General features: G+C 39.8%; 1 protein-coding gene across 1 annotated transcript; it reads left to right on the plus strand.

Moving 5' to 3' along the window:
* Positions 1-507: 507 nt before the first annotated feature.
* Positions 508-16,442, plus strand: LOC148879622 (Got1/Sft2-like vescicle transport protein family). Its single transcript, XM_088961212.1, has 6 exons — positions 508-736; positions 890-943; positions 2,350-2,423; positions 3,186-3,303; positions 4,632-4,690; positions 16,141-16,442. The coding sequence occupies exons 1-6, from the start codon at positions 638-640 to the stop codon at positions 16,220-16,222; spliced, it is 486 nt and encodes a 161-aa protein (XP_088817338.1). The 5' UTR covers positions 508-637; the 3' UTR covers positions 16,223-16,442.
* Positions 16,443-17,461: the final 1,019 nt, after the last annotated feature.

Raw genomic sequence — 17,461 nt, forward strand, 5'->3', positions numbered from 1 at the left:
GGGAGATGTTCTCAATACACAGGTGGGATATGCTGTGGGGCACAATGTGAACGCACATCAAGCAAAATGGTTGATTCCACAGTCTGTAAAACATCCATCAAATTCAATTAATCCTTCTCTCGAATGAATTCGGATCTCCTGCCTATAATAATTCTGTCCACTTTTACCCACATAACAAGTTAACAACGGAGTCACACATGGAAAATATCTCATCCTCTATGCATTGAGATCGAGAGATGTTCCAAAGCATGGGATAATATGCTGTTGATAGACGTGGGTAGAGGTATAAAGTAGGCCATGCTGAGATAGTAGGGCACGGCCCCGCAGGTCGCCCATGGGCTGTTACGGGCAGTTTTGCCCTCCCCATGAAAATTTTGGGGTCTGCCCAGCACGGCCACAGCCCAGACCCGTGCTATGCCATGCCGTGGGTCGGGCTGGAGATCCGGATTACTCTCGAACACTTTTTTTTGTCACGTGAAAAGCGCGTGCAATTTTTAATAAATGGAAAAAAGAAGGGGGAAAGAAACCTAACGGTACGTGTCGGAGAGAAGCGTCGCACCAGCCTTCAGGCGTTGAGAAATGAGTGCCAGACTGCAAGTGACGAAGTAGTGTATAGTGTAGGATTAAATTGGGCACAATGTGGAAACCCAATCTACCCATGTTCGATGGAGACGAAGAACATGATGAAAACTTATTGGGTGAATCTGATGGGTTGTTTTCGCTATCCCCTTTGCAGGTTTCCTGAGATCGTCATAAACTGCATCCTTAGTTTTTATTTATTTACTTATGCATTTCTAGTCTCAGGACGAATCATTTTCTTTCTTTATATTAGGGATAATTTGAAGTCATGACTTGTTATTTTTTTCTGTTGTAATTTTGTTTGAATCAGAGAATTTATGGGTTTGCCGCATCTTTAGTTGCTGGGTTGGTTTGTATGCTTCTGGTACGATCTACTATACTCATTGTTTTTTCTCATTATTTTTGACTTTATTAATTGGGCATACGTTTATTTGTCCCTTTCAATAATTGATAATAATCTCAACGGTTTATTTTGGTTTCTTTCAGTTGACTATGCTATATATGTATATGTGCGTGGGTGTGGGAGTTGAGGGTTGGGAAGACGGGGGCTTTCGGCCATTACTATCAAATTCCATAAGAAGATTGAACTTTACCCACGAGGGTATTTACGCCCTTTTGAATGAGAATACAATGGCTGTTGGGGAAGTCTCCAGAATATAAAATTGCTTCATTTTTTTTTTTCTACTTTTTTTTTTCAATGGAATGCTATAAAGATTGGCCAAGAACTGAGCTGTCGATTATGTTTCCTTCTATTGGAAGCAAAAGAGAAGGTACCGAACTAATTTGGATTTATTGTTAGATATTTCAAACTAATAAGATGCCTTTGAGTTTCCTCCAAGGGTTAAACAAAGAGAAAAAAAGGAACTTCAAGAATTATATATTTCGTCATTTTGTAATTGATAGCTGCAATGACTGCTATGAAGTGCAACTCTTGAATTCGTATATGGTAGTAAATGACAGATAGGGGATCGCAATCAACTGTTTATTGAATTACCATCTGATCTGTTATAAACCCAGGATGAACATTTTTATTTTAATTTTTCCTGATAGTTAACAGGGGTGAAGAAATATGTCCATTAATGATTAATTCATTAATCATATACATGCATATTTTAATTCTTTCATCATTTCCCAATGTTCCCCAAATGTATTTTTGGTAGTTCACACTTCATATAAACTATTAAATTATATGTTTCTTATGCAATTATAACTTATTTATAGTCACTTGAGCCTTAGATTTAGTGTTATTGATGCATTCATGGGATTTATATGAATTCCCCTAGCATATTCATGTGTGTCCTAATCATTCCACCATATCCATGCATATACTAAGTGTATCCAAATACATATCTTAAATTGCCCATTGATACTCATTGTGACACCAATCCTTTGGCCATTGTGTAGGTCTATTATAATTTGATGGTTCACTTGACCCTACTAAATAATTAAATATATTCCTAAAACACCTATAAGCTATAAATTAACTCTTAAAAGACTAAATTGATCAAGAATAGAAAACCAAAAAATTAAATCACCAACTGGAGGAGGTAAGTGGGAGAAACTTGATTTTTTTTCTTCCATGTTTCCCCCTTTTTCCATGTGTGCATTGCCTTACCAATTCAACTTTGAATGCTGTATATTTGATTTTGATGGTAAGTAGGGACAAGATCCATATATTAAATTTGGAATATAACCTGTAAAAAGAGAGTTGTTGATTGAACACTTGCTTCAGTTATCCATTGAACATTTTTCTTCTTTCTTCTTCTGCAGTCATTGATTGTTTTTGCAAAGCCCATCAAGTTTGCAATAATATTCAGCTTTGGCAATTTATTGGCAGTTGGAAGGTTAGCACTTAATTGTCTTAAACCATGTAGGATTCAAAAGTTTGTTAAGTGTCTCTAGTGGGGACTTTCATTCATTTCATCATGCTCTATGTTTAACTATAATTCTATGTAAATTAACTGCCAGATGATTCCTTTGATGGATTTGTTAGAAGCTGGTTGGTTTTTTAATGAGTTTTCCAGATAAAAGCTTGAGAAGAAAACCAATTTCTTGGTCGAGTATTAGTGAAAGTTGGAAATAAGGTTTGAAATATGTTTAACTACGTTCACCATTATTGTAGTGGCTGATACTCTTCATTCAATACTACAGTTCTTGAAAAGTTTTCCTTTCTTTGTGGTCTTGTCCCCAACAAGAAGTGGTTATTGTAGTTTTCCAGTCCTGGGTAGACCTCTGGTTGGGAAGTTTCTAGAGTTGTTTTAAAGATCAGTTATCTAAGTTTGAATTTTGGCATTTAGGCCAAACCAAACAGTAACAATGTAGTGAAAGTTGAGTTGGTCTAAACCATAGTTACTTGAGTCACTTGACCAGCATGGTAATTGCTTCCATCTATTAAATATGGTTCATTTGACTTAAAGATGCTTCCTAAACTCATCCAGGCACGGTTTACCTGAATTAAAGTGCTTGTTCATTCTAAGCCTGGTGTTGACTTGTTTTAGTCTTGATATACCCTAATTGTCCCCTTTCCTAATTCCTAACCAATTTATTTTGTTTTTAATTATCCATTTATCTCAAATTCTAAATTCTAAACCTTGCATTTGGCACAGCACAGCCTTCCTCATTGGCCCAGGACAACAATTACGAATGATGCTTGATCCTGTTCGTATTTATGCAACAGTGATTTACATTGGGAGTGTTGTTCTTGCTCTCATTTGTGCTCTTTGGGTAAGCCTTTTCCACTATGTATGGTTTTGGTGCCTCATAGGAAATTGAGAAAGCTTTTAGACATTTACAAGAATGCGAAACTCTATTCAAAACACATCAGATGCCTATAAGGTACAAATTACCCACTCTTGGTCAATGTTATGAGAACTTGACCTGGCTGGATGTTTGAACAGCTAAAACTGGGAATGCAGAAACCACTAAAATCTATGGTTCTCAAAAGTAAACCAATAGCTATGTCCTAAAAAATGGTGGTAAAAGTCAAAACTGTTTGTTTTGGATGCTAAACTATTGATCTGCTTGAACTGTTTGCAATTTCTTATAACCATATTTTTCTTGATCGATCTGATAACCACTCATTTTACCTTTTTTTTGATAAAATTAAACACTAAAGGTAAAATGCATTATGCATGATTTGGGGAAAGGGAAGAAGACCCATGAGATTGAGAGGGATCTAGGTCTCTTAAAGTTCAATCTATAATTGCTTCATAATAAGCCATTTCATAATAAAGTAGAAGAGTTGCTCCATTAATAAATTTTTATTTAATAACTAGATATAGTGTATTGCAATATAATAATATAAATGAAAGAAGCAAAGCCCATAGAAATGGGATTTTCATGTTAAATGAGCTAAAATTATCCTCGAAATATACAGGTATAATCCTCTATACCTTAAAATTAGAATCATAAATTGTTTGTCCTCAGTGCCTACCAGATGTTCATATTTAGATCTATTGAAAGCTTTTAAAATAGAAACCTAAACGCCATTCCCTCTCAATCTTCTAAGTCAGTAGTATTCTAGATAATTGTTTTTTTGATGAGCAACTTTAGATTAAAATTTTGAAAAATTAGGGGGGCTATTCTATATTGAACAGAAGTCTAATTCAAGGTTGGAATAGGGTTTATGTGGACCTAAGGATTTAATGAATAACTAATCCAGAGGGCCTCTTACCTGATGAATGGCTTGGATTGACCTTAAGATTCTTTCACATGCTGAAATAGAGTAGGCTGTGTAGGGAAGCTCCCTACTTGACCCAAGTAGTAAACTTTTTCCCATCATAGTTGTACAATATATGGCATATGTTTTATACTTTTATTTCAGGTTGGGCCTTCTAGACCTTGAAATTTGAAGCTGAGGCCTCGCCCATCCAATTTCTTGGCCTAGTGCAGGCCTGGACCTGGAATTTTCTAGGCTGGACATATGAAGACTTGCAGGCAGGCTTTCTAAATGTTTTTTATCCTAAATATTTTGCCCCCTAAGGCCCTAAGTCAATGTTTCATTTTGTGTGTCTTATCTAACCACATTTTGTTTTTTTTTATTCTTTTTGCAGTTTCATAACAAGATCTTAACATTACTTGCCATGATAACTGAGATCTGTGCCCTTATCTGGTCAGTTGGGCTTCACTTCTATATGCATTAATATTTTATTAGTTATTCTGGCATTGATGTCAGAAAATTGTCAATGACCTTTTCTTTCTTACCAAACGATGCACATGCTCAACTCTCCTACTTCATTAAATTGAAAATCCTCTATGATATTTTAGTGGATGAAACCACTCAGATTTCTCTAGCAGATAATTTTCTTTTGATCAACTAGTATGAATAAAAAGAGCCCATTTATCTGCTGGTTATAGTCATCCTTATCAATATATGGTGCTATGGTTGGATCAATGGATCCATTTTGAAGGCCCCAAAGAAGGTAATCAAATTGGAGTTTGAAGGAGGGAAGGGGTAGAAACAACTTCTGGCCTCATTCCAAAGCTCACTAGAGTCCTGGAAGAAAATGGCAAAGGTCAGAAGTGGGGCCCCAGACATGTATCCATGAGTCTGACTTGGCAACATGAAAACAAAGGACTCGGACATGCCTATGGACAAGTCTAAAGTATTAAAATGCTCCATATTTTTTTTTTTGAATTTTAACATTATCATCTTGCAGAAATTTTTTTTAAAAGCTTAGATATTAACTGTAGGTTTTCAAGACTGTTATTCAGTCTTGACCACCAAGAGATTTCAGGTTCGATGAGAAGAAAAGTGAAGAAGAAGTAGAAGAAAGAGTGGTGAAAGAGCAGTAGAACACAGATTTTGAGGAGAAGAACAGAATGTCCATATTCTGCCGCCGCCACTTTAAGTTAATATATATAGGTTATGCTAGTTACATGAAAGGACATATCTGCCCTTGGTGTTTACATCATAACTGCTAACAAATAACAAACAATATAAAACTGAAACTAGAAATAACAGAATAGCAAAATAACCACAGCTATGACTAGATACATTCTACCCTACGGATAGAGTGGGACCACAGCTGTGGGGCCCACATCAATGTTCTCTACAATCCCCCTCAAGTTGGGAGTATACGTTCATCATTCCCAACTTGGATAGATCCGCCTCTAGCTTCTTTCTTGATACGGCTTTAGTGAGGATGTCTGCTAGTTGCATACTGGATGTGATGTAAGGGAGGCATATTTCTTGAGATGAGACCCTATCTCGCACAAAATGACGGTCAACTTCAATGTGTTTGGTTCTGTCATGCTATACTGGATTATGTGCTATATATTAATGGCGGTTTGATTATCACAGTACAACATCGGGGGCTTCTCATACTCAATACCCAACTCCTTAAGTAGAGATCTTAGCCATAGGATTTCAGCCACTCCATTGGCCATGGACCTGTATTCTGCTTCAGCACTTGACCGGAAGACAACATTTTATTTCTTACTTCTCCAGGAGACAAGGTTTCCTCCCACAAGGGCACAATATCCTGAGGTAGACCTTCTGTCATCAACACTCCAAGCCCAATCTGCATCAGTATAGACCTCCACCTTCATGTGATTGTTGTTCTTGAAAAGTCTACCCCTACCTGGGCATCTCTTCAAGTAGGCTAAGATTCTTTCTACCGCAAGAAGATGTGTGGTTTTAGGAGAATGCATGTACTGGCTGACAACACTAACAACATAAGTAATATCTGGTCGAGTGAGGTAGAGATATAGGAGCTTTCCTACCAGTTGCTGGAACATAACTTTGTCTTCAAGAAGCTCCCCACTCTCGGCACTAATCCTGTGATTCTGTTCAATTGGTGTATCTGCAGGCTTGACACCTAACTTTCCGGTTTCTGCCAACAGGTCTAGGACATATTTCCTCTGAGATATAAAGATCCCCTGTTTGGATCTAGCAACCTCAATATCCAAAAAATACCTGAGTACACCAAGGTTCTTCACCTCAAATTCTTGGTGAAGAAGCTGTTTAAGAGACTCAATCTCATGTCTATCATTCCCTGTGACCACAATATCATCAACATATACGGCCAGTAGTGTCAAAGAGGACTCCACCCTCTTGATGAATAGGGTATGATCTGACTGGGCCTGTACATATCCAAACTTCAGAAGTGCTAGTCTGAATCTATCGAACCAAGCCCTAAGTGACTGTTTCAAACCATATAAAGCCTTGTTGAGCCGGTAGACCTTCTTCCCTATTTCTACATCATAGAATCCAGGGCATCCATCTCAACTTGCATTGCATCTTTCCATTCAGGAACGGATAGGGCTTCTTACATTGTTCTTGGAACAGGGACATTGGAAATGGAGCTAAGGTAGGACCTGTAGGTAGGAGATAGGCGACCATAGGATAAAAAATGGGAAATACAGTGGGCTGTGGATGTGGTATAATGTCGTTTCCCTTTACGGACTGCAATTGGAAGGTCAAGATCATCTGTAGGGGAAGTCTCTGTGGGCTCTGGGACTGAAGTATCTGGACCTGGAGCTACAGATGAGATTGGAGCTGGTCTGGACTGCTGATGATCATGATCAACCTGCTTGCACCGTCTGTGATAAACTCTCAACTCCTGATCCCTCTGACTACCCTCATCATTGCAGCTTTCCCTCAACTCCTGATCCCTCTGACCATCCTCACCATTGCAGCTCTCATCACCCAATGGAATAGGTAAAGGAACTGCCCCACTCTCATCGCTCTCCCCCTGAAGACAAGAACTCAAACCCCCACTCTCACTACTCTCCCCCTGAGGGGCAACCCGAGGATAATAGGGTGTCCCCTCAAAGAAAGTGACATCCATGTAGACAAACTTCCTCCCGGAGATGGGATCATAACAATAATAACCCTTTTGAGTTTGTGCATAACCAAGGAAGATGCATTTGGAGGCTTTGGGTTTGAACTTGGAGGGATGGGGTCCGAGAAGCTGAACAAAGCTAGTGCAACCGAATGTCTTAAGGGGAATAGAAAACAAGTCCTCACGTGGGTGTAGAAGCGAAAAAGGAGGTCGCATATCAAGGACCCTGGAAGGGACCCGATTAATAAGGTATACTACCGTGAGGATAGCATCCCCCTAGAAGCGAATAGGGACATTGGAAGTAAACATGAGGCTTCTAGCCACTTTCAAAATGTGCCTATTCTTCCTCTCGTCAAGTCCATTCTGTTGAGGTGTATGAGGGCAAGAGCTTTGGTGGATAACCCCATGATGAAGAAGATAAGAAGTCAATGATTTAGCAAAGTATTCCTTTGCGTTATCAGATCTGAGAACTTTGATCTTGGCATCAAATTGGGTTAGGATCATTTAGTGAAAGTTTTGGGTCAAGGCAGGTACCTCATCTCGTGAGCGCATGAGATAAACCCAAGAAAAACGGGACCATCAACAAATAACAAAAAGTATCTGTACCCACCCATGGAAGGGATATGATAAGGCCCCCAAACGTCAGTATGCACAATATCAAAAGAATTATCACTCCTTTTATTACTCAATAAATAAGGCTTTCTACAATGCTTAGCAAACTCACAACTTTCACATTGTAGCTGAGACAATTCAATAGACTCAAATAAAGTAGGAAACAAACTCTGTAAAGATCGAAAAGACAAATGACTTAATCGGTTATGCCAAAGCATAACCGGACTCACACTCTGAGAAACAAAAGACAACTTCTCTACTAACTCTCCCTGACGGAACCGCTCTCCGAGCAGATAGATCCCATTCGTCTCACGGCCAGTCCCAATCACCTTTTGCGTCTCCAAATCCTGAAAAACACATCGGTTAGTATCAAGCTTAGGAACATGCAAAACAGATGATAGGGAGATAGTATCTGAAAGCTTGATGTCACCCTTCCCAGAAATAGGACTAGGGATCCATCAACAATAGATACCTTATCCCTACCAGAAGACAAATGGTAAGTAGTAAACAATGAAGGCAGGCTAGTCATGTGATCAGATGCACCTGAGTCTATTACCCAACAAGGTTCAGTAATACCTGGAGCTGAGGCATGATAGGCTGAAGCTCGAGTACCTGAATGAGCGAAGGCAGATGTGACAGGGGTTGATGGAGGCTGCGGTGGCTGAGTTGAATTTCCAACCTCCTTTTCTAGCTGTATTAGAGTAGCCCGAACTGCAGCTAAGGTCTCCAAAGATGTTCCTTTTGTGCCAGATGAGGATGCTGAATCAGTGTTCATGGCTACTTGAGCAGTGCCCTTCTTGTTTCTTAACTTTGCAGGAACCAAGTGGGGGTGCAGTTTCCAACATGTCTCTTTTGTATGTTTGGGTTTCTTACAATGTTCACATACTACATCTTTCTTGTCTTCCTTCCTCCTGTCCTTCTCTGAACCACCCCCTGATTTTGGTGTAACCGCTACAAAGGCTGATGTGGGTTGAATCATAACCTTCCTTCTGGTCTCTTCATTGTGTACAAATGAGTAAGCCTGAGAGAGAGTCACATTGTCTCTAGTCAAAATCTGCTGCCTCACAATATCATATTCTGAATTCAGTCCCACCAGGAACTCAAACACTCTGTTTGTCTCGATGTGCTTTCTATGGGTCTGAGCATCTTTGGGACTCTCCCACTCAAGAGTCTCTAAGTGATCAATCTCGTGCCACAGGGACTTCAAGGTAGGACACCGGTTTCTCTCCTTGTTTAAGGGTGTTCACTTCACATTTCAATTCATATGCTCTGGCAACATTAAGGGGTTGGGAGTAAGTTTCTTTCATAACATCCCATATCTCCTTAGCTGTCTTTGCCCACAAATAATTCCGGATAATATGAGGCTGCATAGAATTACACAGCTATGTCATAACCAAGTAGTTTTCTTGCATCCACTTGGTGTATGTCGGGTCTCCCTTGGAAGGTTCTTTCATATCTTCCAGGAGGTACCCTAATTTACCCCTTCCACCAATAGCCATCATGGCTGATTGGGCCCATTCCAAATAGTTTGATCCATCAAACTTTACGGTCGTAATCTGACCACCCATCTCAGAAATACCACCATAACTGATGTTCCCAAGACTGCCTTCTGCCTGAATTTTAGACTCCATTTCTGTCAAGTCTCAAAACAACACTTGAATCACCAATCACAATCAAAACAGTATAGGCCTGATCTGTATTCTCAGTGTATGTGCACAAAACCGAAATAATTCTGATCTGAAACCAACTAGCCAACACAGCAGTAGCTGTCCGTAGATCTCTAACTCCCTTAGAACTCTGAGAACAGCCTTAAAAAAAACTGATATGCTAGGGAAAGTTAGGGTTAATCAGTCTTGAAAGGAAGCAATTCAGTCGCACAGTTCAAACTTTATAGATGAGCTTGCAGTAGGGTTTTAATCAGTCCTGAAAGGAAGCAATTCAGTTGCACAGTCCAAACAGTATAGATGAGCTTGCAGTAGGGTTAATAAGAAACCCTAGAATCTGATCGGACCTACCAATAAACTTAAGAGTAGCTCTAGGTAGATCACAGGGTTCAGTCAAACACTAGGGCTTGCCGCAGATCACTTTCAAACCCTAGAGTAGAGAGAAACACAATTAGGCCAGGGTTTGCAGTAAAACCCTAGTGAATCGAAGAGAGAAAGAACTAGAATGGTTCGGCCTTCCCCTCCAGATAGGTCCAACCTATCTTCTCTGATAGAACTTCTCTTAAAAAGTAAACAACTTACAAGGAAAAAATAGTTCGCTGCCTTCTAGGGTTACCTGAACCCTAGTCTTCTCTGATCCTTCCTGACCACCAACACTCTGCAACCCTAGCAAGTTTCCAACAGCTGCTAGCACCTCTGGCGATCTCCAAGAATCAGCCTGCTAACTCCTCCTTTTCAGCTTTCAGTCCTAGGGAATTCTCATGTGGTCGGCCTTGGTGTTTACATCATAATTGCTAACAAATAACAAACAATATAAAACTGAAACTAGAAATAACAGAATAGCAAAATAACCACAGCTGTGACTAGATACATTCTACCCTACGGACAGATTGGGACCACAGCTGTGAGGCCCACATCAATGTTCTCTACATTAACTTCTCATTTACATCGAATAAGCAAGGAGAGAAAGAAAATGCTACACAGAAGTGTCCCTAAAGAATCCATGAGTATCGTATCTGAGGCTTATCCAACAAGGATGGTTCATCCATCTAGGAGAGTCTATCCTATACTGTGGGTCGCACATCCTTTGGTAGGGCCATCCATCTCAACTACCCTCTGGGCATGTCTAGACATATGGATCAATGCAATCAGTCCAAAAAAGCTCTCAGCTATGTGAGAGAAATCTGAATTCTCCTATTTTGGGGTGTCCATTAGCAGTTCCATTACACTGCCTATAGTCATTTGACCCATTTTCTTAGTGTTTGAACTTTTATTTCTTAGTGTATCAATGGGCCAATTAGTGCCTTATACTTTTATAACCAACATAGAAAGTTGTTTTGATATTTTGAGTTCTACTAATTGAATATCTACTGGTGAACTTTCCATGCATTTTTCACGTTAATGAGCATGCGTATTATAGTTCTTAATATAGATTACTAAGTAACTAAATTTGACTTCTTATAGCTGGCAACCAAAACATTAAACATTTGAATGCTGATAAAAATCATTAACATTCGAAGAAGATTACCTTTTATTATATATTTGTATGTATTTTGAGGGTGGGCTTTGATGCCATGGTTGTGTTGCTCCATTGCAACCTAGCCACCTGGGTGACCAGGGTTCAAATCTTGGAAACAGCCTCTTTGTATGTATAGGGGTAAGGCTGCATATATCTGTCCCTCCCCAGATCCTGCATGGCAGGACTTGGGAGCCTCATGCACTGGGCTGCCCTTTTTTATATGTTTGCATGTATTTTGCAATTTTTATATATTTTTATGTATTTTGCAATTTTTATATATTTGTATGTATTTTGCAATTTTCATCATCCATGTCCCAACTATTAGACCTGTTCATGGGCTCGGGCTCGGCTTTTGCCAAAATTTGAAAGGGCCCAGCCTGAAGCCCAAGTCCGAAACAGTGTAAAGCCAAGCCCGAAGTCCGGTGGCCCATGAACAGGTCTGCCAACTTTATGGAGTTGGCTACATGAATCCTGTTTTGCCATTTCTGTTCAGGCCATTTCCACCATTAAATTGTGAATTTGTGAGTGCTTAAATCATTTCTTATTATTTCAACAAAAAAAAATCATTTCTTATTATTTCAACAAAAAAAAAAATCATTTCTTATTACTTCCACCCAAGACCTTTTCAGTTTGCTCATAGCTTTTCCAGCCCCTAAGCCCCTTCAACATGTGTAAGCGTGTGTGTTTGATAATATAAGAAAAAATTTATTAAAAGAAAAGAGGGAAGCTGCAATACAACGGCATAAAGGTGTTGAGGTAACACCACCTACTCGAAACAGAAAAAAAAATGCAAAACCCGAAAATATATAATACTTAAGAAAATTCAAACAGCTCCCACAAACTATCCCCTCCTTTCACCTACCAACTTCAGACCCCTTACCCCCACTTCACAACATTTAATCCACCCATCAAAATCTTCTTCTTGCCCTTCTCCCTCATTCCATGTCTCACCCCCTTCCCCTGAAGTGAATTTCTTTAGACTCTTTTTTTCTCATCTCGAACTCTTCAAAAAGCTTTTCTTGCAAAGGCCTCTCCACCAAAGAAAAACAAACCCAACAACTTGCCTACCTCCACCTCCCTATGAACCAACTTATCAAGATCCACACATTTGCTTTTGCTCTGTCATCTCTTTGGCTAATTTTTTTTTGATTAGTAATCAAAGTAAATTTCATTACTTAGAGAAAAAAGATAATACAGAAACATGGGCAGCCTCGGCTACCAACAATAGAATACATAGACAATTTGATGATCAGTCTCACAATTGAGCCCAGAAGCACTCTGCTCTATTTATCCCTTGCTTTGTTAGATGGTCAGCTAAGCCATTTGCCGACCTAGGAGCCCTTTGAAATATCAGCTGCATATCCCTTGAGAACCTCTTGAAATGTTTGAATTTGTTTCTGAAAAACCAAGGAATCTTCTCGTTCTGCTTTAACCAATTTATTACTATTTAGGAGTCGCCTTCAACTATTAGCTTCCGAAACCCCATTTCCAAAGATTTTTGCATCCCATAAAGTACTGCCTTCAATTCTGCTGTTACAGAGTCGCACACTCCAATGGGACCTGAGTACATTCCCAAAATCACTCCGCTTTCATTCCTTAGAACCCCTCCAATTCCAGAGGGCCCCGGGTTCCCAAAACTACTTCCATCGAAATTTAATTTCAGGAAACCTACCTCTGGGGGTTCCCAGTCCTTTAGTGTCTTCCGCTTAGCTGAAGTTGAGGCTGCAATTGTTCTCCAGTTCCTTAATATATCATCAATAGAGAAATCTGAGAACAACTCCAATGTCTTTATCTAGAAGGCCACTTTTTCCATAATCCCTTCAATTAGTGCTTCCTTGCTTCTTTTCTTTTCCTCAAATATACGCTTATTTCTTTCCTCCCATAGGGTCCATATTATTGCTGCTCTTGTGCACCTCCACATCAGTCTTCCCCTCCTTTTTGGCCAGCTGAAAGTGGATCTATCAAACAACCTGTCCAATCTGTCTGGAGTATTCTACCTGCACCCAAAAAGAGAAAAGAACTAATCCCAAATACCACAAGCAAATGGACAGGAAATGAACAAGTGAAGAGCAGATTCACCAGTGGATTCACACAAGCAGCACCAATTTGGGGAGAGGCACCATCCATGCCTCTTCCTCTGTAATATATCACAAGTGTTGATTGCACCATGGAAGACCTCCCAACAAATAGCACTCACTTTGGGGGGAATCGGATGACACCAGATCTCTTTGACTGGAAAGGGAGTAATTGGTTGAGAAGGCACAGACAGCGACTTGAAAAATCAAGCACAATTGAAAACCCTAGAAGGATGTAGAGTCCAAATTCTATCATCTTGTTTACTTAGGTCCGGGAAAACCCCTTCAAGAATGTGTAGAAGATTTGAAACAAGGCCTAACTCAGTGTCCCTCACATTTCTATGAAAACCTAGATTCCACCCAAGCCTGTTAGCCGAGGGAGAGGGGAGCAGAAACTCAGAAATTGGCTTACCCTTGAGAGCAGCAAGGGTGAACAAAGAAGGGAAAGAAACCTTTAAAGGGGCTTCACCCGCCCAAAGATCCTCCCAGAACTTGATTTTGTTACCTGAATTAAAATCGAATCTGATGTGATTGAGAAAAGATGGAAGGCATTTCTGAATTGCTCTCCAGGGTGAAAAGCAAGAGGCCCTACTCGAAGTTTCAGCATCCTACCCGTTCACTGAGAGCCCATGAATACTAGTGATCACTTTATGCCATAACCTGTCTGATTCTCTCGGAAATCTCCACAACCATTTCCCTAGAAGAGCTTGGTTCTTTTCTTTCAGCCCTCCTAACCCCAGCCCTCCATCCTCCTTCCGTCTACAAACTATTTCCCATCTGATTAGGTGATCCTTCTTTGTCTCTCCCAGTTCCCACAAGAAAACCCGCATAATTTTCTCCAACTTCTTAACAATCACCTGAGGTACACTAAACACCGATAGGTAATAGACCAGAATGTCTCTGTGGGAAATTTGTCCTCTCTTTCCCTTGGCTCCACTTCCAACTTCTTCGTTCTTTTCCTCAGTAGCTCCAATTCTGACCACCCCTCTTCAGAATGAACCATGTAGATATTCTTCTCACTGTTAAGAGCTTGAATACCTTGACCTTCCTTGGCAGGCACCTTTAGATTTGGATCTTTGATTCTCACCCCCTTTACAACCTTTTGAATTTGTTGCTAGGACCTGCCCCAACAAGCCCATATTTTATCTGCAAGAAGACCTTGAAAACATGAATATGAAAGTTGCTGGACTCTGACTCTTTGGAGCCTCTGAAACATTAGGGAGGTTGTCATTATTAGTCTCTGGTCTTCTTTCTTCCAGATCTTCACCTAGTCTTCCGATGACTACTTCAGTGACCAAAAGATCATTACAACTCCTAGTAGATCATCTGTGCCATCGTATTCCCCAACATCAAAGGGCTTGAAGAAAAGAGAGGAAGAAGAAAAGGTATTCTTAGAGAGAATCTTCACAACATTGGACTGAGACTGGCCAAGCAATGGGGTTTCCAAAACCATGAAGTGGAGGGAGATTCTAAGCTGTTAATAGGATGGCTGCAGACAAAAAGGGCATGGACAGAGACAGCAAATGAGGGAGATTTATTGTTTAGCAAGGGAAACTGGAGTAATCTTTACTTGGGCAAGGCGGTCAGCCAACAGTGTGGCTGATACTTTGGCAAAACAGGGAACTCAAAGGGAAAATCTTTTTTGGGCTGTACTGTAAAATTTGGGATAAAATATGGGGTCAACACTCATGCTGTGAGTGATTTGGCATTGTACCACTCCTTTACTAATTCAATGAAAGTTACAGTTTCCAATAAAAAAAATCCGCACAACATTACCCTCATCTGAAGCCTAGTGGACTCTCTGTCTGGGGAGAGAGAACCATCCACCTCTGTCCCGCTTGCCCCCTCAAAACTGATGACATTCTTCCCACAAACTACCGCTGCACAAGGTCCACACATCTCAGAGCTCACCTCTTCCCCAACCCGAAATATATCTTACAGTTAACTCAACTCCTCGCTTCATATCAGAACTTAAATTCTTGCTTCAGAGTAAAAACACGTATAAGAAGGTTTCTTTGATGGCTTTTATGAGTCCTTATTGAAATTTCAATCTTTAGGAAGAACAACCTTGGAAGCTGCCAGGGATTGTCCGAGGCTCTAGTTTTAAAAGCTGTTGTTTCAATTTCCTCTGCAGACAATAGACAGCAAAGCTTTGCATTTATGTCTTCAGTATTCTTTGTTTGAGTACCTTATAAAATTTCATCCATTTCTTAGGGATTCAAAGATTGTGAATAATTTTTAAGTTGATCTACAATATGCTTTTCTACTTGCTCGTTTTTGCTTCACTTGTCATTATCTTTATCTTAGATATCGTATATTCAACTTTTTCTGTTTTCCCTGAATAACTGTAGCGTGAAAAAGAAAATTAGGATTCCTGTTAATTTTGTGGGTCATTTAATTCTGCTATATTGTCTCCAGTATTTTTCTTCACATATCTGGTCCTTGACATCCCACCCACTAGAATTCTCAATCTGCATGTTTCTAGTTTTCCTTCCCTCATTCATGATTATTATATCTGTTCGTTGTAAGACAATGCATCTGCAAATTATAGAACTTTGGCCAAAGAACAACAGAACCTCCTTAGAGGCATGCTCGAATACTTTGAACTGGTTTATTTGGATCGTAACATTCCTGCCCAGCTCAAGTTAATTTTCACAGGGCTTGTCAAAATTTTAGTTGAACCAGGGCTGGGGCTTCTACAGCATTTCTGGGTTCCAGACCAGTTGATTTGGGATCTTATTATTTCTTAAGATTTGTCTAGTCCTATTAAAACCAAATAAAAATAATATGATGATGATGATGATGATGATACAATGATAATTGTTGGATCTTGTCTTCTTTCTTTCTAACGTCCTAGTTATGCAATTTGAGGTCATTTATGTTGCTTCTTTTTTGAACTGTTTCAGGTATGGTTTAAGTTACATTCCGTTTGCTCGTAGGTTGGTTTCTGAATTATTCATCAGTTGTTGCGACACTGATATAAACTAGAACTTCTGCCAAAGGAGATTTGTTTGAAATTGCTTTTAGAAATTCTTAAAACATCAAGATATGATTTTATTTTTTTCGGGTGCAAGTGAAGGTTGTAGTTTTTGTGTCTAACATCTTATAGCGTGTACTCATACAAGAGTGGTGATTAGGGTTATGTAGAATATTGAATATTCACTGATAAGCAGAATTTGTACAAGGTTTTGTCCTCTTTTGCCAGCAACCTGCAAGTCTTATTTTAAGCTGAAAGCATATATTTGTCAGAGTTTACAGTTTGTCTCAGCCCAGCTTATCTACCTCCACCATTTTTAAGTATGCCTTGTATCAACCAAGACTCACGGGCAATTGGTCTATCTGGTTGGAAAACAAAATTCGAATGTCCAGGTAAATCATGTATTTCCTGTTTGCTCAGAGATCAATTGTCAGACCAGAGCCTGCTAAGTCGGGATAGGGATGATCATGGGCTGGGCCACGTTTTGACAGGGTGTTAACATTTATAGGGCTGCTTGGTCCCGGCCCAGTCTGCACCTCAGGTTTGGGGATGGGCCGCTCGGAACTGGGCACCCGACAAGAATTACTAAGGACCCGGATTCTTGAGACAATTGGGTCTGACTTGCTGGATCCGATTATAATCGAGGTTCAAAATATTGGGATACGTTTTAGATATGTATGCGAATCGGAGAAAAATTAAGTTACACATGGAAACACTAATACACTATAAATACCAATGTTTAGAAAACTAGACTAGACAGAACCAGAGAACGGAGAGGTTTATGGGTCAGTGGTTCGACCGGGGTCGAATTGTGATGATGTGGCATATATATACCCTATGAGTCATATAAATATTATATATAATACATTTTATAATTTTTAATATATTTAAATATGGTGGATGGATGGCAAGTGATGGTGCTAGAGAGTAGCTCAGACGACGGTTACTTAGTTGGCCGGTTGAATTACAAAGAAACAGAGCTCAAAGGACCGGGGATGGCTTACCCGGTGTGGGTGTTCCAACGCTTAAGTTAGTATTTTTTGTGTACGAATTGAATATCTGATAGCAAGTGGGCTAGTGAGCAATAAATAGCACGTACCTTGTGACGTTGGGGTTAATGCCCTTATAAAGGCATTGTTTGGCGTGGGCTTCACACACACACGGCGTCTGAGATCTTTGGGAGGTCGTGCTTAACTGGTCTGAAGTCCTAGGAGGTAGTTGTGCACGTAGGCTAGTCTTTGTGCCTTATT

The sequence above is a fragment of the Nelumbo lutea genome, chromosome 1, assembly GCF_056320005.1.
Source record: "Nelumbo lutea isolate HS-2025 chromosome 1, American lotus-T2T, whole genome shotgun sequence".
Lineage (NCBI taxonomy): Eukaryota > Viridiplantae > Streptophyta > Magnoliopsida > Proteales > Nelumbonaceae > Nelumbo > Nelumbo lutea.